At 42.2% G+C, this 22,132-nt stretch overlaps 1 protein-coding gene across 10 annotated transcripts in view; it reads right to left on the minus strand.

Annotated features, from left to right (window-relative positions):
- Positions 1-472: 472 nt before the first annotated feature.
- The window catches only part of AGPAT3 (1-acylglycerol-3-phosphate O-acyltransferase 3), an 89,107-nt gene continuing 67,447 nt past the window's right edge, over positions 473-22,132 (minus strand). For all 10 annotated transcript variants that reach the window (XM_032101005.1, XM_032101002.1, XM_032100997.1 and 7 more), the window contains 8 exons: positions 19,966-20,192; positions 15,492-15,661; positions 15,148-15,309; positions 13,558-13,711; positions 13,048-13,150; positions 10,403-10,478; positions 8,053-8,251; positions 473-7,417 (listed from right to left, as the gene is read on the minus strand). In XM_032101005.1, coding sequence (XP_031956896.1) covers positions 7,329-7,417; positions 8,053-8,251; positions 10,403-10,478; positions 13,048-13,150; positions 13,558-13,711; positions 15,148-15,309; positions 15,492-15,661; positions 19,966-20,143 — 1,131 coding nt within the window. In that variant the 5' untranslated portion in view covers positions 20,144-20,192 and the 3' untranslated portion in view covers positions 473-7,328. The remainder of the gene's footprint in view (positions 7,418-8,052; positions 8,252-10,402; positions 10,479-13,047; positions 13,151-13,557; positions 13,712-15,147; positions 15,310-15,491; positions 15,662-19,965; positions 20,193-22,132) is intronic.

Raw genomic sequence — 22,132 nt, forward strand, 5'->3', positions numbered from 1 at the left:
TAGATCAAAATAATCGTCCTTTAAAAATGAATTATGGATCCAAGGAGATCCAACTGAAGCACTAAGATTAAAAAAGCTGTTTTTGTGAAAACTCAAAAGTAACACAAAAGTTTCTGCCTGCATACTCTTAGAATGGAAGCCCATCCTCTCCACAAAAAATAGGTCCTGCCACACAGTGACACATGACACCACTCATCTGTCATTTTAAGGCAGCTCAGCCTAACCTAGACTATCCAAAGGGGAACACATCAGGGAAGAGAAAACCTACAGGAGAAACCAAGAGCCCAGTGCTTGCAGTGTAGCAAAAAGATGACCCAGAAATGTGATATAATGACACAAATGTCATTTGCTACAGGATCATATAGGCTAAAGAAGAGCTGATGGCCCAGGGGTACAGAAGTACAGTGTATGCTGATGGTGGACAGATGAGGAAGTGCTTTATCTCCTAGTGAAAAAACAAACTTCAAAGATGTCAGATTTGACAAATTGGTTTAATCTACAGCATCTATCCGTACAGCCACTATACCCTGCTGCAATCTCAAGTTCTCAGATTTGGGGTTTCTTTGGCGGATTCTTCAGGAAAGGAAGATACCTCCCTCCACATTCTGATATTTTGGAGGAGCCATGCATAACTTTAAATATTGGTGCTATAAATGCCTTGGTAGTGAACCATCCCTCTGCAGTTCTTAAGGACTGGTTCATGCAGGGAATGCCCATAGAGTTAATCTTGTTCTTGCCTCCCACCCCCACAAAGCGATCCACCCAGGTTATTGCTGCAGACATGTGGCCCTCACATGGATCAGTCTGTAGGACTGAGATCAAAAAGCATAAGTGGAAATAAAACCAATCAAAGCAAAAAGAAAATAGCCCTTAGTGCATGTTTAGTTACAAAAGCCAGAGTAGCAAGTAGGAAAAGAATGCAGATCTCGCAGTTACATTATTGGCTGCTCTATAAACACTGGAAAAAACCCCAGGTGCTAGGCAGTCACCCTTTTTCATTCAAGCATAATTAAACCCCTCTATTCCATCACAGTATGTACAAAATCAAATACAGTTAAATAAGAACTGAAAGCGTGAATGAGATTCTAATATACAGTACTTTCACACAGCCAAAGCTATTTTATTTTACAAGACGAGGCTTTTGCGTTCATCTTTTTTTCTGAAAGCCCAGTAAAAACAGCGTAAACTACTTAAGCAAAATTTAAGAGACAACTTACAAAGTAATATTTGCATAGCACTGTAAATCTGCGTATTTGTTTGGGCACAGTTCTCAGTAAAAACTACAGTAGGTGACAGGGTCGGGTTTTCTTAATAGCTTCTTGTTTATCACCAGATTCAGACACACCTCTTCTGAACGTCATAAAATCAAGTGTAGGAAATAACCGTAAAAATGTACAAAAATATATACACATGCACAGTAAATGCATACCCTGTATACAGTTTTATTACTCATTAGATTTGGCTAATAACGGTCATCTGGTAACTTACACTTCCCTCCGAATGACAGGTTTGCAACACATCAATCAGCTTAAGGAGGATGAATTTCCTCGGAGAGAAGGTTTTGATTAAAGCTACAGTACTTGCTGGTGATCTGAGGAGTGAGCGAGGTGCTGGCCAGCAGCGGCCGCCGGGCGTTCGGGCAAGTTCAGCATTCAGATGTCACAAGGGACAGCTGGGACACAGCTGAAGCGAAGGGACACAAAGGGACACAGCTTGGCTCTCTGCACAGACGCACAAGCACGTAATAAAGGAGGTACACAGAACCCACTCATGCCTTGGGGAGTGGAATTTAATTCCTGATTAGGCTCTGCTACCTACTCTCCCTCCTTCGCAAATTGTAGTTTAGTAATTAGTAAATCAGTGTGTTTTCCTTAAGAATGCACACTGGTCAAAATAAAAAAGAAATAGAAGTTGTGTAGAATTGGTAGTGGTAGCCCCCACACTACAGAATACTTCTAATTTAAAATTCAAAAGTACTGTTATATTCTGGTTTCTGCTGAAGTGTCTAATTTTAAAATACATTTTTCTCCTAAAAAGATAAAACGCTGCTTCTGCTAGTGGTTTTTAGAAATAGACAGTCATCTGCACTCAAGTGCTCTCAACAGTGAAAGTGCACAAATCATCTTTCTTTACATTTTCAAAAACTGAAGAGTGGCCAGTAACTACAGGTATGACATTTTAAGAAATACAGACAGCTTTCTAAAAGCCTAGAGAAGCCAAGGATTAGAGAAACACGTTTGTCTTAGATGTCAATCCCACATCTTCCCAATTCTGAAATATGAAATACTTTCATGATGTTTTCTGGTGGCCAACACACGTGGCACAGACTCTGTAAAGCTGACCTCCAGAACATTCTCACTCCAAACCACAGCAGGTAAATAACACACAACCAACAGCCTGCAAGCATCTTGCTGCAGAGACAATCGGATAAACCAGGCCTTAAAGGTAAACAGGGGGAGGTGTGGCAGAACAAGAGTCCACATCTGTAACAAGACCTTGGGAGGAATTCTGACCCAAATCACAAGAACACAGCAAGGGTTGTTTTGTAAGTTGTCACAGGGAGATATCGCAGAGTCAGAGCTTGCCTCTCACATACTTGTCTCTGCTTTGCAAAGCTCCTGGTGATCCCTCAGTTTTCTCAGAGCAAGAATTTGGCTGGGCCTGTCGGTGTTCCTGCTCTTCCCAGCGATGCACCGTGCGTTGTTCCTTCTCCCTCACAGCTCCCAGCACGGCTGTCACCTGCTTCAAATCCCAGCTTCACCCAGCACCAGCAGCCCTGCAGCTGCCCGTTATGATCAGAAGGTTCAGGAATAGGGGAACAAGCAGCTGTGACACACTGGGTGGGAGTACAAATCCAGCATTCCCATTACAGGGATCAGCTTCTTTGTGCAGGCACAAAGCAGAACTTGCAGCAATCATCTGCTGGGAATCAGAACCTTCACACCAGGGGACAGAAGCACATGGGATCCAGGAGATGCTGTGAGCTGTCCTGCTGCATCCTATCTTCCAAGGAGATCAAGGAATGGATTCTTCACTTTGATCTGTGTTGGCCTCCAGCATCTGCATGAAACACTCGAGCGAGCTCTGCCCAAGCTTGGCTTTAGATTTCTTAGCACATACTTCTCCAAGATGCCAAAAAACATCAGGTTGTCTGTCTTCAATCTGAAACACTTTGTGAAGCATGAAGTCAGCATTATTAAAAGCCTCCAACCCCACATTTCTTCAAACTGTACATGAAGCAAAACCAGGTTTTGGGGTGGTCCCAAGACAGAAACAGTACTTTTAGCAAATATCTGATGTACCATGACTCCCTTGCTTTCTCATTATTCCAACTCCTAGTAAAAACCTTGTCCCAACTCCCTTTCACCAGTGCCAGAGGGACTTGTTGCCAGGTAGGGATGGCCTGTGTGAACAGACCTGGGAAGGGCTTCTCTTCCCTGATAAAAGTTGTGCTTTGAAGCAGCAAAGTTGCTGCTTCACGTAACACAAACACAATCACGTCACTTCAGACCTAGAGCTGTCAACCAGTGCCAAAATTCAGGAAGACAAAACCCCAGCCAGGTGAGACAATTGCTGTAGGACTGGTTGAACTGGAAAGCTCCAAGTTCCTGCTAAGAGGCTGTACCCAAACCATCTGCAGAAGATACAGGTGAGCAAATATACAGACATCAGCAATGGAGACAAGTGGTACCATGTGGAAGTGAGCAGACACGCTCACTTTTCCTGTGAATATCAGGCAATTAGGACACAGGCAGCAGCCAGATTCATTGGTCAGCAATTAGGTGTAGAGCCCTTCGAGAGAAGTTAAAGCAGAACAAAGGAAGGTTGCCCATGCTCTTTGTGCTGGAGACAGGTATTTTGCTCAGTGACGCAAAGTCAATTGCAAGAGCACATTCAGCCCACGAGCAAGAGAGAACTGTAATCCTACCGAACCAAGGCCTCTGGATACCACATCCTTCTGCAGCATCAGCTCTTTGAGCCTTCCTAACTGAGAGATGCCACATGGCCAGCAGTCCCCGAGCTCTCTCACCAGGTTCTCAGACACAGGTCAACGTGATGCTACTTTGGAACTGCAAATCCCACTTGGAGAGCAGCATCATTGCTGTTCACAACAATGATGAGTGCTGCCAAGGCCAAGAGCATACATCTGTCCATGTCAGTCTGAGAACCATTCCTCTTCGGGGTCAATGCTGAACTCCATGGCAGTCAGCTTGCAAGTCCATACTGGAAAACTCTGTTTTTACTCCAAAGAACTAAGCAATAAATGAAAATTCTGAAAGGTGGAGGAAAAAACCACTCCCATAGCTGTAAGTTTATTAAACCTAGCACAGTTGAAAAGCAAAAGACAAAAAACATGATGTATTTTTTTTATTATTGCTCTTAAAGGGCTTGGTAGTCAAATATACAAGCTATGTTCTATTAAACCAGAAGAAAATAAGATATAAAATCTATGCTCACTTTTCCAAACCAATCCACCTGCTAATCTTCATTAGTGACATTAACTTCAGCTATTTCCAGTCATTTTAATTTATACATACTCTGTGTACGTGTGCGCGCGCGTGTATAAAAACCCCTATTTGAGGAGAAAAAATTCAAAATGAAGATATTTGTGTTGGTTTTGTACTGTTTTGTGCACTGCTGTAGGTTTCAGTTTTTCAAGTGGTTACTGATATGTCTGTTTAGAAGAGCAAAATTTATGTATCCGATGATGTATTTATTATATTTTCAAAAAGAAAGCATGACCAATAAGTTATGATAAGAAAATATGAAATGTTGATTATTCTCCCCTTGATGTACAGCACTAATCCCATGATCCTGAATAGGGAGTTACATGCACTAAGAGGAGAAAAGGATCCTGTAAAGAGAAAGGCTATTAATTCCTTTCTCCTCTAAGCAGCTCCCCTCTTCTCAGCATTAAGAAGGGATTTATTTTGTGAAATTCTTGTCATGCCCATTAATATACTGCTAAAAATGTAAGTATAAAACAGTCAATGGTCAGCCTGCTTTGCAAGCCTCTTCTGCTAAGCCAGTACAATTTATACATACTCAGTATCATCTTCAGGAAGCAAGTATACAGCATTTGTAACACCTTTCTAGGAAGCAAGAATTATACCCATTACTGAATTACTTCAGAAAAACAAATAAAGAAAAAGAAAGAAATCCCCACTGTTCTCAATCCTCTGGTTAAAAACAGGGGAAAAGCCAGAGTTAACTTTATCAGCATTTGGATGTCTGACTGTATTTGAAGACAAAGTACAAAAACATCCAGCAAGGAAAACAGAGTTATGGCTAGGCTCTGATCTCCTCAGTTCCCAAAGCATATTCCAAATTCCACTAACATTTGCAACAGTTTTGCACCCCCTCTCTTAGGGAAGATTTATTGAGGGGGCAAAGATGACACACTGACGTTGGGGGTCTGGGTACAGGACTCAGCGAGGTGCAGTCTAACAGGAGACAGACAGAACGCAGGTCATCCTTCAAATGCTCTTGTTGAAAAGACGACAAATAAAAATCAAGTGCATGACAGAACAAGTGATTAATGACCCCAAGTAAAATATTTTTCTAAGTTACAAAATTGCTCTTCCAGTGTTTGAAAACAGAAAAACCTGTAGGAGAAGAGGTTACATTCCAACAGTTAAGAGTAAATACGGAAAGAAGGTAAATTATTACTCTCTTATCTTGGTTACTGGAGCAAAGATGAAAACAACAACCAGTGCTTTGATAAAATCTGCTCTTTACGAAAGTGAGATAAATATTCTAGTGGCAGCTGGGTTAAAGATACAGACCCTGAGGGTCAGCTTCTGCCCTCTGCTGTAGATCTGCAACTCATTTCACCCACTTCTGAGAGCAGCCAAATGCAGATTGTGACCTTCAGACTTGAACATACAGGTATAGTTACCATCTGTTTGCAAATAATTCTCCAGCTATGCACACAGCAGCAACATATAGGAATCTCTGAATGTGCGTTTGTAAAAAAAAGAAAAGGAAAGAAAGTATGAAAAAGAAAGGAAAAAAAGGAAAGAAACAGGTACAGACATGATTCTGAACTCTTAATTTTCAGTGAAAAAGACCAAAATGTCAACAAGCAAAACTAAAGATACTTAAAATCCCTGAAGAGACCTTATACTCTTTCTAATGCTTAACAGCACAGCTCACCTTGCAAAAAAACTTCACATGAACATCAAAAGCATGACCCAAGTCGAAAGACCAGCACACCCTATCCTGACACACACAGGGTAAGGTCCTGGCCCCATCTGAATCAATGCTGAAACTCTCATTAGAAGCTCAAGAGATGCCAGCATTCAAAATCTGACTGCTACAGACCTCTCCTTTTCACATTTTTTTGCAAAAGAAGACATTTTGAAAATTACTGTGCTGATTTCTAGTGCTGCCTCCCAGTTTACTGAGAGAGGTTGGCTGAACTGGACTTTGGTAATGAGAGATGCAAACAGAAATAAAAGGAGAATTGAAAAAATTTCCTTATTTGCACAACTCTAAATCCCACGGTCAACCACTAATTCAAAAAAACTCAAACCAAAACAGATTCAAAATTATCACGTGTTTGATGTGAAACAGGGCAAACTCAAGACTGAAGTAGTATTTTGAAATTAAACAGCCTCGAGCAGTTAGCAGGAGATAGGATGAGAATTTTATACTATTGGATCTGTTCTATGGGATGTGCTGATGGATAATACGCTGCTTCCAAACTCCACTATCTGTTCTCCTGCATTACAGAAGTCTTAAGATTGCCTGAAAATAAAAGGTGTCAGTGTAACATACAAACAGGATTTCGTCTGTAGCCGTGACAACACAGCTGAAAAGATTCTAACCCAATGAACACCTGTCAATTAATTTAAGGAGGGTGTTTTGTCCTGGCTCATTAGTAAGAGAAGTTGGAAATCAAAAAATGTTACGTTGGCTTTAGCAAGAGGAAACATTCAATGGCTCCTGTTTTAAAAGTGAGTGTAGTGCTCTTGACAGAAACCAGTTTTCAGTCATCTGAAGATATATGTGGCCATGGCCAATGCCCTCTTTTCTCCCCCACCCCAAGTCCCCCAACACAGCAAGAAAAATTAGTTTCTTCTTCCACCCCACCCCAGATTTTCTCCCACTGCTTGACTACAGTAATCCTTGAACAGGCAGAAGGTTGGTGCATTCTCTTCAGCCAATGCCTCCAACTTCTTCATTCTTGGCTCAAGTTTTATTCATTAATATTAGTCATCAGTTATTAAGAAAAAGATAGTTTCTAAGTGTTTGTTGTTGTTTTTTTTAACTGAAGTTAATCGGATACCATAGTCTGGTTATATGTGCTGAACTGCAGCTGTCAGTTATTCCTTTTTCTTGAATTCCTGGTTGCCATAGCTGGAGCCTTTTTCTATTTCAGTTACTCCTATCAGTCTACGAACTCCAAAGGAAGCTTTAAAATATAACAGAGAAATGAGAGGCACATTAAAACCAGTCCAAGCATTTAGGAAGTTACATGTAAACACATAAGCAGAACCCACATGAGTTAAGCCAATCCCCAAGTCAGTAGCGACCAACAGTGCACTGTATAAAGCTACACATGGATCACAGGTCAAATGACACTGAAAGAGGGGGACAATCCAGATTTAAAAGTATAATTACTGCTTCTGTTGGTTAACAGCACATGTGGCATGAACACTGAAGCATATGCCCTCCCCCTGCTTTGCTCTTTTTTATTGTTAGGGTTTTTTTGTTGGTGGGGGGATTTGGTGGTATTTATGTATTTCTTGTTTCTGGTGGTGGTTTTGTTTGGATTTTTTTAATTCATAGACAAGGTGTCCAGTAGAAGTGTTTTTTCCTTCAGGCACCATAATAATGGGCTACAAGACTCACCTGCTACTGTTACAGATTTTGCTTGAGATATGAAGGCAAATTTGCCTGGATTAAAGCTTTTGAAACAATAAAAATGTTGTACAATAGAGAGACTACCAAGCGAGCCCCATTCTTATTAATTAATACACAGAACTTATTGGAGGTAAAGAATCTTGTTACATGTCACACTGGGCTTAGCATCTTTGCTTTTATTACCTGCTCCAACAAGTCCCAGGAATGCAAGGATAAGGAGAGGTGATCCACTTGCAAAAACTCCAAAGCCAAATGTGAAGAGGGGAGAGAGGAGAACTGTGGCCCAAAAAAGAAAGTTTAGGAGGGTCCATGGTCTCCTAGGAGGTTTAAACTGCTTGCCAGGAAATATACCTTCCTGATTATACATCTCTTGCAAAGCATCCTGAGGGAAAGAGAAGAGAAAAGAAAACAGATTCATAATGTTTGCACCAAGCAGCCCAAGATCAGTCAGCTCCAGGACAACATCAAGGACAGTATCTGTGGTACAAACTCATCAACAGTGCACGGCATCCAATTCCACTGCTGTCATTTATTTGGGCATTTCTGCTGACCACCCAAGTGACCTTTAAGCCATCTGAAGGCAATTTTGGCACCATCACAAACTGAAACCATATTGTCCCCTCCACTACCAAATACCTTCATCTTGTCTGTTAATTGCTTAGGAATTTAGGGCAACTTCAGGCCAGAGATCAGTTCAGACACCACCTCTTAGCTGGGTGCTTTTCCTTCTCATTTTTACTTCCAGAAAGGTCAGCATGATTCAGCAAAGCACAGCAGAAAAATGCTGTGTGTAGAGCCAGGAGGGGAGAGCAATGCACGAGCTGAAGAGCAGAGACAGCACCACACCAGCCCTAATCCCAGCACTCCAACTGAGCTGCTGCATCCCGAGCTGAGCCTGCAGAGTTGTAATCCTGGAACACATCACTCAGAAGAACAAGGTGCCCACGACCTTCCCTCCGTCTGTAAGATTGTTTTTTAAGGTTTCCAAGCCATTACAAAGGATGGCTCAAGTCTGGCTATTTCTCATTTTTCTTTATTTCTTGTTTTGCTTTAATTTCCCTTACAAACGGCTGAGAAGTGCGAGGCATTCCTTGCCAGTAACAGCCTTTTGAGGACACATCCTCTGTGCAGGAAGAGGATTCCAGTTACAGAGTCATTCGAATAAATGGAATGAGAGGATTCCAGTTAAAAAGTATTGCTAACATTGTAAGATCAATATGTATAATACCCATGCCTATAAGCAACACCTCCCTGGTGACATCTCACAGCAAAGTTGAACAGAGGTACAGCCAACAGCAGGAGGAATGAAGGGAAATGGTGTCACCTTGTACCAGGTGAGGTTTAGACTGGATATTGGAAAAAACAACTTTCATGGAAAAGGTTGTAAAGCAGTAAGACAAGCTGTCCAGGGAACTGATGGAATCATCATCCCTGGAAGTTTTCAAAAAAACACATGGATTTGGCACTTGAGGACATGGTTTAGTGGTGAACATGGTGGTGGTGCTGAGTTTACAGTTGGACTCGATGTTCTCAGAAGTCTTTTTCAACCTCAAAGACTCAGTGGTTCTATAGACCTGCTGAGAGGAGCTGGAGGGAGAAGATGATGAGCTGCTGCTCTTTGTAAGATAATCTCTCTCCTTAACTGAATCAGAGTTCAGGTATTCAAACAAATTAGGTTGAAATAAATAAAAGGAAACTCAGAACAATTTACTGCCTACCTAGAGATTGAGCATAAGCCTGGCAATGCTGCAGCACAGGTCATCGCAGCTGGGGAAAGCCCAGGATACTTAAACTTTCTGTGCTCTGCTGTCTTCCCACAAAGATAAGAAACACAGAAATCAAGGTACACTTTTCAAGTTCAATAACCCACCAATTAGAGCTGGACAATATTAATTACAGTTCTCTCCTACTTCCACAGAAGTGTTAAATCTGTGGTCGAGAAAATAACCATGTAAGCTTACAAAAAGAAATGACATAAGGAAAAGCTCTGAGCCATCTGAAGGCACTCTGGGCAAGTGCTCTATCAGTCCCTGGCAGCAAATCCCACAGACTGTCTGTCCCACGTCATACACCACTGCAGAAGTATTACCAGGAGGCAGAAGGAAAGTGACAGTGGAAGAAAAATGAAAGCAAAGAACAATTGCAGCTGAAAGCCAGGACCGGCTGTCCCTGACAGACAGTTATCACTCTTCTCGAGTGCCTAAAAACACCCACAGGGAAAACAGAGCTTTTCAATGCATGACAGAGATCCAAGCTCTGAAAAATGTAAAAAGACAGTGGATTGCTATTAGTCTTCCACAGCTAAGGAAAATCTCTGAATTCCATTGTGCTTCCCGGCAATTTGAGACTTCACTACTCAGCCCTCTGCTGCCAAGGGGCTCCTCTGTCCTGCTCCTTCCAGCATTTTGAGGCATGGCTGTGTAATTACACATAATATCCTCTCCATCCAGTGCAAGAGTGTGTATTACTCACTGCCTTAATACACTCCCCTGTGTAAGTCCCAAAAGACAGAAAAGAAAGCAAAGCTATTTACCTTTTCCTGGTAAAGCTTATGAAGCCAGTTTGCAGCTTCCTTTTCATCTTGAGGGATATCTTCCAGAGGAAATCTCCTAGTTTAGCAGAGAGATTAAAAAATGGAAAGAAAAAAAAACCAAAATAGAATTAAAGGAAAATCCAAGTATTTGGTTTTATCCCTCTGCTAGGGAAGATCATCCACTCACTAAAGGGCATAAATCATAGGCAATACTGTCACCGATGGCAGAGGTCTTAAACACAGAGAACTAGGACTTAAGAATCTGAGATTTTAGGTTGAGAATTGGGGACTCTTTAAGACAAAAGAAACTGTACAAGCTCCAGGCAGTTTCAGAGCACATCACTAAATTAACCATCTCCCATTCAAACACTGTTCCTCCTTCACCACATCCACCACTGGCTGATTCCCAGTGAGCTCAGACTGAGGCACTCAGAGCTGAGGAAAGACAGGCAAGTGGAAAACCCGAGGACAATTGGTTGTTACATTTTGTTAGTGAAAACCCCATATTGGAAGCAATGGGAGAGGCGACTAAAAATTCACTTCATACCATCTCTAAGGAAAACATCTTTTGCAGTGACTGCACTTGTCCCTCTTTGCCTCTGCAGCCTCACTGAGGCACACAGTTCTGGGGGTGTGTGACAATTATGCCCAGTGCCAGCCCTCACCTGACCTCACTGAGAACAGGTGCCCTGTAAGAGCCTCTTTTTAGTTGTGAAGAGCCAACCATTTCCCTGCATTCTTTTATTTTTTGAGACCCTTCCAACCCAAACCACTCTATGATTCTATGAATATGTTCTTATATTTTTCAAATGATTTTTGCATCCCATAAACAAACTGAACACCAGATCTGGCAGATTTACTTACATGAGCACTAACAAGAGAAACTGCTCAATAAAAGCTCAGTGAAATTGCTGAAAGCTCTCTGGTGAAATTGCCATGGTGCTGCTGTCACCACTAGAGGGGACTCACAGCAATAACATTTGGTGATTTCCTGATTATTTCCTCTGGGGGCAGTCGAGATAAGGACTGGATCCACTGCAGAGCTAAGCTGCTTACCTCTGCACAGGTAACTATGTCTGCACATACCGAGAACAAGAGCTTATGTGCTTCCCTTCTCTGAGCTACAATAAGTCTGTTGGCACAATACGGACGTGTTCTATTTTCAGCAAAATAACTCTGTAAAAATAGTTTCCTTACTCTCATAGCTTCTTCCCCAAAGCAGAGAAAACGTGTAGAAAAGCACCTTGAGAATATTCATTCTGTCCACAAACATATTTTAAATCAAAATTATCTAAGCACAGCCATGTGTAGGGTACAATTAGTAATTTTACCTGCCAATATCATCCTCAACAGTTTTACAAACCAAAACCTCTTCTAACACTATCGAAAACTAAATTTCTCTTCTTTCCTCCCACTACCCCTCCAAGAAATAAAATTGCACCTCTGTTAGCAAGCCATAGGATATTTAACTGAAGGCTGCCACTGTTCAATGTATAATTAATAACTATACAGATGTACATCCATGCATGTGCACCCCAGATCCAGCTGGATATCCTACATGCATCTGCCATCAGTGTGGAACTGCCTGACCAGCTGTTTTGCTGGCTGGCAAATTGTCTGCTCACTTTCCTCATCAGGAATGTGTTTGGCAAGTATAAATAGTGAAAATGAAACCCCTTGCAAATGAGCAACCCCATTTCTCTGTGGACAGCTCCAGTCGCCTCTTCAGCTGAGAGACTAAAATGTTGTGGATGTTGCAGCATCTGAGAGCAGAACTGAACAAGTGCCCTCCCTATGCACATTAAGGCTGCATTCTGCTTCCCTTTGGATCGCATTTCTTCCTCGAAATTGGTGCTGCTGCACGTCAGCACAGTGGGTAATTACTGTGATTCCCTACAAAGGCTGTAGGGAATCACAAAGCCTGGAGGCTCTGCCAAGACACACCTGCTTCGATTAGATGGGACAATGAACAGAGCCAGTGCCATTGACCTGCAACACACAGACTCAAGGCCAGAGGGGAAAGGTGTGGGGGGAAGAAGAAAGGCTTTTTTTTTGTTTTTAACTTTTAAAAACCAAGCATCAACCTCATCACCAGAATACAGCAATGTTTTCCACAGTGTGGGTGACTCCCGCAGAGAAGCAGAAGCAAACTGTCCAAAGAACTGTGGAAAGAACAATCAGGTCATCTCTCAGGTCCAAACATAAGAGGGAAAAGAAGATCAACAGGATTGGTTGTTTTTATGATCACAAGGAAGCCTTTGAAGCAGAAGGCAGCAAGGAGAAAGCAAGAAAGAGAAGGGGTGTGTGTTTGTGCATGCATATGTGTATGTGCTCCATGGGGTTAGGTGTTAGCAGCTACTCTTTGAGGCAGAGGAACAGTGAGGAATGTAAGCAATGTCCCACCTCATTCATAGGATGTCTGAATTTCAGCATTATTTGATTTTTAATCTGCTGATCAAACCATGTGAGTGAGGGAGAGAAACCGGCACGTAAAGGAGTTTTACACTCTCTACTACAAGGGACCACTGAAGCTGAAGGACAAGGAAAAGTGGACTACAAGAAGGGAAATTACCCTCTAAAATCTAATACACTTCAATGTGACAAAGTATGCATCTTAGGGCTCACCTCCATCAGTATATGCTCACCTTACACACATATCTGCTTCATATTTCTTTCCGTAAAGAATTCCTAATAAAGACGGGTTCTTGTTTCCTCTGAAATTTAGTGTTACATCATACACTGCTGAAACTGTTGGGAAAAAAAAATAAAAAAAACCATAACAGCAAAAATTCTAGCAAGCACCTTCTGGCATCCTGGCCTGAGACAGCAACAGAGCCTTGTGCATTAATGATGTCACAGAGTCCTTCACTATTTTGTGTTTACACATCACATTTATCTGCACCAGCCCCCTGACATTCCCAGCTCTGTAAAACACCAGATGACTTGGTGAACTAAGCAACATAAAAAGGTTTTTAGTATTTTTAAAGACCGGTATCTGACAGTTCTGTGGCAATTTACAAATTACCAGCTGACAGCCTGGATCCCCGTTACTGCCAGCTCACTAATTGTAATGGACAACAGAGTAGACTACACTGGGCTACACAGAGTGTGCAATTAAATAACACGTTACAAGTGCTGCAAAGCTTGGCAGTTACCTGTTCCCCTGAGACACTGGACAGCAGTGGTGAAACCTTTGGTTCTGGGCAACAGGTGGTATTTCAGTTTAGGCAACCCCTTGGATTCAGCTACTTCCATACTGATGCGGTGCTTGGTCTCTGTGAAACGAGTTCCTTCACAGTACAGGAGAAACTGTGCCAGACAAAAGCAAAAAAACCCAAGGATATCTTGAGATATCAAAAGAAATCCAGCAGAATACTGAAAATTTGTCCAAGATGAACATACATGTGCACACACTTCGATTGTCTCATCTCTTCACCAAGTATCAGGCATAAGCACCAACTCAACTCATTTACCATTACCTTTACATTTAACAGCACTTGTACCAAATTTGAGGTGACAAAAAGACAGCCCTAATTGTGGCCTTTAGAATGCACAGAAATTAGGAAATTGAGTCGCTCAAGTAAATGTTAATCATTATTTCAATTACCAAGCAGGAAGTCTTGATTTAAATAATCAATGCTAACTACATTTTGCACTTACATTTTCTAGTTGTTTTCCCTAGAGCCTAGTCCTTGGTTCTCAGTTGTAGAATCATTAAAATGTATAGATTTGAAGCTCAAGTTCAGTCTTGAGATTTTCTAATTGGTAGGGTTTTTTCTGTTTTTTCTTTTTTCCTCCCATACTAATCAGGAAGGTATCTTCAATATAATTCATATCCATATATTCAAGCAATTAAGTAGCTTAAAATATATTCTCCAGATTCTTACTTTTTTTATCTTTGTAATGGTAGAAAATTATAATCCATTCACGATGTTCTAGTTAAGGCTTAATGTTTCACTATTCATTTTAACAAGCTGTACTGGATAATACTGAAAACTCACTTAAAATGCATAAAAAGCCTCTTTATGTTTCATAAGCCAAATAATTGTACATTACATATCCTGCTATAAAAGCAAAACTGAGAATTTATCAAAACCTTTGCATTCAAAGCTCTAAGAAGGTTAATGGGTTGATTACACCACTGTGCTGTTGCAGTGAAGTCTAACAGCATTGCACACAATGAAACAGAGATGTTTTACCCTTGATTTTAAATAATGTCAAAATAAAAATATAACTGCAGAAGCAGGTATAAGCTTGCCATATGTTCTCACAGAGACTTTTTGGGAAACCTGTAATTTCACGTATCAACGAACACACTAACAGGAACTTTCTATCAAAGTCTATGGTCTGTGCAGTCTAATTCACTCACTTCTCCAAAAAAGCTTTTTTGTTTATGCATCTTTTCAGCCTACCTCAGAAAATGTTATACAGATGTAGTAATCAAATGTAGGCTTTTTTTTAATAGGTAAAAATAAGTTTGGATAAAATCGTTAAGTATCACACACGCCTGATTTATATATTATTCTCAAGCTTCTGATCTGTTTCCCAAAGGACTTCCCTTATCAACAGGCAAACAGCAGTTTTCTACCAGCATATGCCAAAAGACCTCCTGAAACAGAGTATAGCTCTTCCCTGACAACACTTGGAAGTGAGCACACCTTCTCCTGACAGACCAGGCTACAGTCACCAGTCTGTCACTGTTTCACTTCTCGCAGCCAATACCAGAGGAGGGACTCAACACTTACCCACATATATTCAGGATAATCAGACAAACGTTTCAATCCCTCAATAACTGTATCTCTGTCCTCTTCCCATTTCCTTTTGCAGAAAACAATCTCAAGGAAGTACCACGTCCAGCCGATTAGGGGCACATAGAGCAGCTCTCTCTTAGCAAGAACTTTGGAACTCTTGGAGAAAAAAAACAAAAGCGACAATCCAAAAACGTCATTTGCTGATTTGTGCAACGTGGTCAAACACACTAGGATGATGGAGTTGGATCTGGGAACTTAAATGCAAGGAAACTATTTATATATGGGTTTTAAACAGACTATCACCCTGCAGAGGAAGGGAAAGCTCACAGCCCACGTACCCCCAGCACTCCAAAACGCTCTGTCATCGTCCAGCCACACAGGAAGTCGATCTCAAAATTGTGGTTCAGGATGATGATGACGTGTTCCTTCCCAAAGGTTTTCACCGTGGCCTCATCTGAGAACAGGGTGCACTCTGTGCCTGACCACCATTCCAGCAGCATTACCAACTCTAGCAAATGTGATGAAGGTGGAGAGAGGAGTTAGGGGTGCCCCTTACAGAAAGCATTTAGTGTTTCATCCTCAGCCCCATTCAGTGCTCAGTCTCTCCCAACTCCCAACACTGTCACCTTCTCAAACCCACCCAGCAGAGATGAAACAAAAGCTTAGAAGGGAACAGACCAAACCACATTACCATCCCTAAGGAGTATTCAAGGCACCAGACATATGCATTATGGATAATTTAGCAAGTTTTTAACAGCAACAAGTTTGGGCATTGCATTATAAATGCAAAATTTCATGATCACTGGAAAAAAAGCCTGAAGACTTTTGTGCCTGGAAACAGACAGTGGAGCCGTTGATTGCTCCACTAAATGAGTACAGTTCCTCCCAGGTGGAATACAAATTATGCATAGATGCAGCCTAATGTTTTTACTCCACATGAAACAAGCCTTATGGAGGTAAACAGACCAATAAAGGTCTTTAAAAGGGATGCAGTGACATAGATCTTCTATGAAAGATTTTAATATTACAACACAGGGCTCTAATTGTTCTGCATTATGATCATCAACCCAGAGTTTAAAACAGCAGAGAATTGAGCTAATTTATTAAAATACCTGGGCAAAGACAGGAATGGTAAATTGTGTCTTTCTTTCACTGCAAAAGAATGAGTCCTTTTCCCTCCACTTACTCCAACTTTAAAATATCACAGCAACTCTTATTCCACCCTGAATATTTGTTACCCATTCTTATTTTCTACCTCCCCTTTTTTCATCATAAAACCCCCTTCCACTTAAATTCAGCACGCACTGACTGTAGTTGCTATGGTTAGCTTATTTCCCTCATTTCAGTACATCGAGGCAGATGGAAGGCATTGCTTACATCATGGGACAACTATAAAAAGTATGAGAATAGTACATCCTCCCAGCAGGAAGATTTGCTTCCCTGCAAAGTGTAGTCATTGGTATTTTCTCTTTTCAATGAGACATGGATGAAATAAAAATCTAGTTGCACAAATATGGCAGTTAAAAAGAGTCCAACCCTTCCCACGTTACTACACCTGCAGGGTTCCCGCTCTGTTCCCTCTGTCAGGCTCTGCCAGGAGCTTTTCCAGCTTCCTAATGGGAGATCCTGGTTTTGCCAAACAGGGCAGCACCTTCCTGCACAAGGGTTTCTGATCGGTGGGATCAGACAAGGTCACCTATCCATACAGCTAAACAAGAGTTTAGGATCCAGTCTTGCACCACACCAGAGAGAAGGTAAACACAGTATCTAGGTGAATAAAGGGGAAAACCAGTCCTGATCTGCTGAAGATAGAGCGCTTACCTAGCACTGGTTTTTTTCACTCATGACCACTTGCTCACCCACCAGGTTATTCTCTTGTATCACTTTCTGCACTTGCTCATTTGGAGGCACAACAAAGTTATGCACGTTGCTGACCAACAGAGCTTAATCCCAGTGAACTGGAAATATGGCAGAGGAAGGACAGAATTGTCTTGTTCCTTTACACCACGTACAGGTTCCTATCATTGCTTCCCAGCTTTGCATGCTTTGTGATCACTTACCTTCCTTTCTCTGGTTATCCTGGCTCAGTAAAAGGAGAAAGAGGACAGCAAGAATGTCCTCAGAGCACCTTCCAAGCAGGTGGCCAGGAGAATTGAGCAGTAGTACCGAACACAGAGCGGTACTCTGAGCAATTTTCCCTTTCCATTGCTGACTATGTACCAAGGAGGAACATCTCCAGTACCTGCTACAACTGCTGCATTTTCTTAGAAAAATTGTAATCAACTCGGTGTGTTTCTTTTCAAAAAAAAAAAAAAATCTGCAGAGGCCAGTGTGGGTGACTTTCTGCAGAACATTTCTCTCACCTTTCTCCCTGTAACAGTGGAGAATTTGCCAGAGTCCATACTGAGAGAGAAGGGTTGACAAGCCAAAGGATTAACACGAGGAAACAGATTGTCCTTTACAAGTGTGCTGACAAATGATGTAATTATAACCAGGAGTGGGCTCGTTTCCTTTTTTCGGTGTGTGGGTTACAGCTGCTTTGCATGGCACTGATCCTGCCAATGCTACAGCAAGAACATTCTTCTGAATGAAGGAATGGGAACACTTGCACTGCCCAGGATATTTCCTGTAGGGAATAACCAACACCTGGCTTCAACCACCCCCTGTGGCTGGGGTTCCCAGACTCCAAAGCAGGTGCATTTACAGCCTCATAAACCCCCCAGGAACAAAGCAAACAAGGGGCACAGCACATCCCTCAGCTGAAAGTACCAACATTTGAGAGGTTATTTTTGCAACCGGACTAACCCAAACACGCTGCACTCTCCAAGGGTGTGATTCATCTGAAAGGAGCTGACGTGGGAGAGCTGGAAGCACAGACTACCTGTCACGAATTTACGGGTCTACGTTGGGGCCAGAGCCCAACACACTTTCTTCCCCAAATGTCTGTCAGGAACACTGGGTAGAGTCTCTCTCCCTCCCCTTTGGAAGCTGGGCTTTTGTGTTTGAGAGGAGATGCAATAAGAATAGAGCCTGGTTTTCAGTACAGAGCCAGGAACACGATTACCTGTGTATCCATCCCTGCACACTGATCCTCTGCCAGCTGGGCAGAGCAGCTTCTCTTACAGACCCTCAGCCTAAAACCACAAACAGCTTGGAGTAAGCGAGCAAAATGCAGCATCCAGAGCAGAGCACCAATGTACAGGTTCCTTGCCAAAAGGCTTCTCCATACTGAGATATATTTCATTATGAATGACAACACTGGGGCTGCTGCATTTACACAGCTTACCTAAATTGCTATAAATAAATCACAATTGAAGTGCATATTCTGTCAGCTCTTCCATTATAGGGCATCAGCTCTCTGCAATCCCATGTAACATTTACAATAATTTTCATAGTTTAATTTCCCAATGTGTTAATTTATAACAGGCTATACACTAGGGGTTATCCTAGGTACAACCCAATTATCTACCCAGCTTCTCCAAATCTCTTTGAACAATGGTGTGCTATTTCCAGTGTTTAGAAGATAACAGCATTTAAAATGTTAGCATTTAAACAATGCTAACTAGGAGCTGAGCCTAAAGCCTTACAGGAGCAAGCAGTTCATATCCTCAGAAAATCCAAACTATAATGCAACAATAGTTTTCAGCATGAGATCATATTCTAGATTATTAAATGCACAAAGAAATTCTTACAAGCAAATTAAAAATAAAAACTCCTATATATCCCCACTCTCATCCAACCAAACTAATTTTGGAATTTCTACTAAGTTCTTCTATTACAATACCTTTATTCCCTGACAATTTGCCTGCTACTCTATTTCATTTCCTTTCTCCTGTGCTTCTCAGTAGGCAGGACAAAAAGCACAGTAAAAGCAGGGACAACAAGCTTAAGAAGAGACCAAACCAGACACCTCAGAGGGTTTTTGTTGGTGGTACTTCACATCAATGATTTACAAAATGTGGGTGCCTGTCAGTGGACAGCTGAACTGGTGACTCATTTAGCCAAAGTGGGAGTTGGATGCTGAGCTGAGCACTAAGGTAAGTAGCCATGCATACTGGGAAGGGATGGAGAATGGAAACCGATTAGATGATTCACTGCTGAAACAGGAGGTGACATTTGGGCTAAGGAGGTTTCCAAACACTCAAAAACATTTTCAGAAATCCAGCCCCCCGTTAAGGTCTGTGAGGAGAAAAAGAAGGGATAAAGTTTTGCAAAGGTCTGAAAGAGGAGAACAAAGAAGCTGCACTCGGTGCACAGCTGGCCCATGGGCAGAAGAAAACACTGACAAATTGCTCACAAGAGAAGACCCTGGCCTCAGAGACAGGCACTGCAGGGTGTAAGGGGACTCTGAAGTTTGTCACACAGTTCAGCTGCAGAGACATCTACAGGAGATACTTTCAGACCGACCTCCCCCTCTGCAGCCCACACAATCAACTTCAGCCCCTACAGGGTGAATATTGCTCATCTGCTCAGTAGCTGAGCCAGTCTCAGAACTGTCCCTTAGCATAGGTGCTGATACTGGATGAAGATGGCATTGAGACAGAATTAACAACTCCCCTCAGTCCAGATAAGGCTGGAGGTGCAGAGGAGCTTTACTCCCCACTTTTTTGAATGCCAGAGTAACAACATCCTTGACTTCTGTATGATTTCCCAGTATTCCAGAAAAAACAGAGGCTATTTTGACCTGCTCTGAAAGAATCTACATCCAGCTTACCATTTCTCCCGTCTCTGTGTGCAAATGTATTTTTTTTTTCAGTTAACAAAAGCAAAGCCAAGGAAAACCCCTCGCCAGCCTCATCCCAGCATACTCACGGCTCCAAAGGGAATAGGCAAGGCGACAGTTTACTCGGCGATAAAGCTGCTTGTTGATGGGCCAGAGGACCAGCGTGCATAGTTGAATGAAGTTAATGATCAGTCCACTCACAACAAAGACGAACCCAATGAGGAGGTGAACTATGAACTGGGTCTTCAGGAAGGCAATGAAGCCCATGATAACCACTCAGAAGCGTGTGCAAGGGCCGTCACTCAGAATAACTGTCCTGAAAAAGGAAGAACAACAACAAAGAGTCAAATGGAGAGTGGATTTACAAGCTGTGAGGAAAGACAAAGCAAAAACCTTGAAACAGTCCAGGCTCATTCATCAAGAGGAACCCAACCCAATAAACACTCTGCTCTCCAAGCCTGCCTCATGCAGGTCTTCACATAATAAACTGGTGATGGTGCAAATCCCTGCCCAAAATAGGAAGGAATCATTATTTACAATTTACAGCCCACCAGGAAGATTATTGTTTGCTGAAGAGACTAATCTCACACCTCTCTTCAAACAAATACCACATAATTGGGAGTTAACGCTGGGAGGAACACAGAGCCCTGAACTCACAGTGAGCAGTGGAGCCCTGATGGGCCAACAGGGGCTGTACCTTCAGGGGTGCTGTTCTGTGCAACAGGAACCTCACCCTGGAAAGAGCAGGGCTGGTCACACACAGCATCAGTCTGCAAACAGTGAGGCATGGAAATGGAAATCAGGTGTTCCCACATTCAAAACCCATGCTGGAGCAGGTTTAATAACTTCTCACTTTGTCAAGCCACAGTTCCATGATCAAATACACCAGTTAACATGGAGAAAAATGTAAAGTAATAAAAAAGCCTTAGGCTGTGTAGCAGTACAAACTTGATCTGGAAAGGGCATTGGTGTATAGAATCTTGATTCCACCAAATTAGCCAGAGCACTTAACTCTGAGCACGTGCCATATTTATACCAGGTGCAGAAAAACTGGCACCGTCTGAACCAGCAGAATGCCACAGGAGCTTAGACAAGCCTGACCCACTACAACTCCTGTCAGCACAAAGTTAACCCAGCAAACTGTATTTACCAAGCCACCAAACTGAGTTTATTGCAAAACCCACATTATCCAGCACTGGCCTGTTTGACCTGTTGGGTACTCAAAGCCCTGCAAGGCCAGCCAGGCTGTCAAACCACAGCCTCGAGGTCACACCCAGAAACTAAAAGCTTGACCCTGATTTTCTGCCACAGCCACAGCTTGCTGATGGTTTTTGTGCCCATCTTTTATAAGTGTGGCAGATGACCAGATTAAGCAGCAAATGGTAACAAATACTTTTGACAAGTCACGTGTCCCAAGGTGATGTGGACCCACTGCCCAAAAATAAAGTCCCTGCCAGCTGTGAGGAATCAAACCATTTTCACTCACCACCTGCTTACAGTGTGCTGCTATTTATAAAACTCTACAGCAATTTTATTGTGAAAGCTTGTTTTCTATCCTCTCTTCTACCAATCATGTACTGCTTTTCAAGGCACAGAGTGTCTAGTTTTTTGCACAATTAACATCCATTTGCATCATTAGTAACCTACCCACTTCACATTAGAGAGGCAAAAAAAAGAGCCTGGTTGAACACAGCCAGTATTGTGCCTACCACAGAAAGCAAAGCAAAGCAAGATGAATAGTGTTGGAGCTTATGATAAAATAATCTAAATTCTCTCAGTGTTTTCCTGTAAGGATGAAAGAAACATTTCATTCCATTAATGAATTACTTTAAGAACAGCTGTTGGGAAGCAGAGACTTCTGTTTGAAAAGGAACAAGTGGAGCTCTCCTTCCTCTTCCCTCCCCAAAAGGCTCCAGTTGTCTCACACAGCCAGAACACCACACCAGTGTTCACACAGTGCCATGTGGGAGGCAGCCGTGGCATCCAGTGACTCCCTAGCACTGGGCTTGTTTGTCTTTTCCACTGGCATGCTCTAATAAACACTACCAAGCATTAAACAACCAAGTTCTTCACTTCAAGACCAGAGTCATTCTCTTCATCTGGTGTATTTCAAAAGCCAGTTCAAACAAACAAGGAAAGAACAATTGCCTCCACTCCCCCAAGCTATTTCTTGAGTTCTTGCTTGCCCTCTGCACAGCCACGTGCAAGCAGCTTTGCTGATGACTGTGTCTAATGTCAAACCATTCAAAGGCTGGA

This window comes from Corvus moneduloides, chromosome 2 (assembly GCF_009650955.1).
Source record: "Corvus moneduloides isolate bCorMon1 chromosome 2, bCorMon1.pri, whole genome shotgun sequence".
Lineage (NCBI taxonomy): Eukaryota > Metazoa > Chordata > Aves > Passeriformes > Corvidae > Corvus > Corvus moneduloides.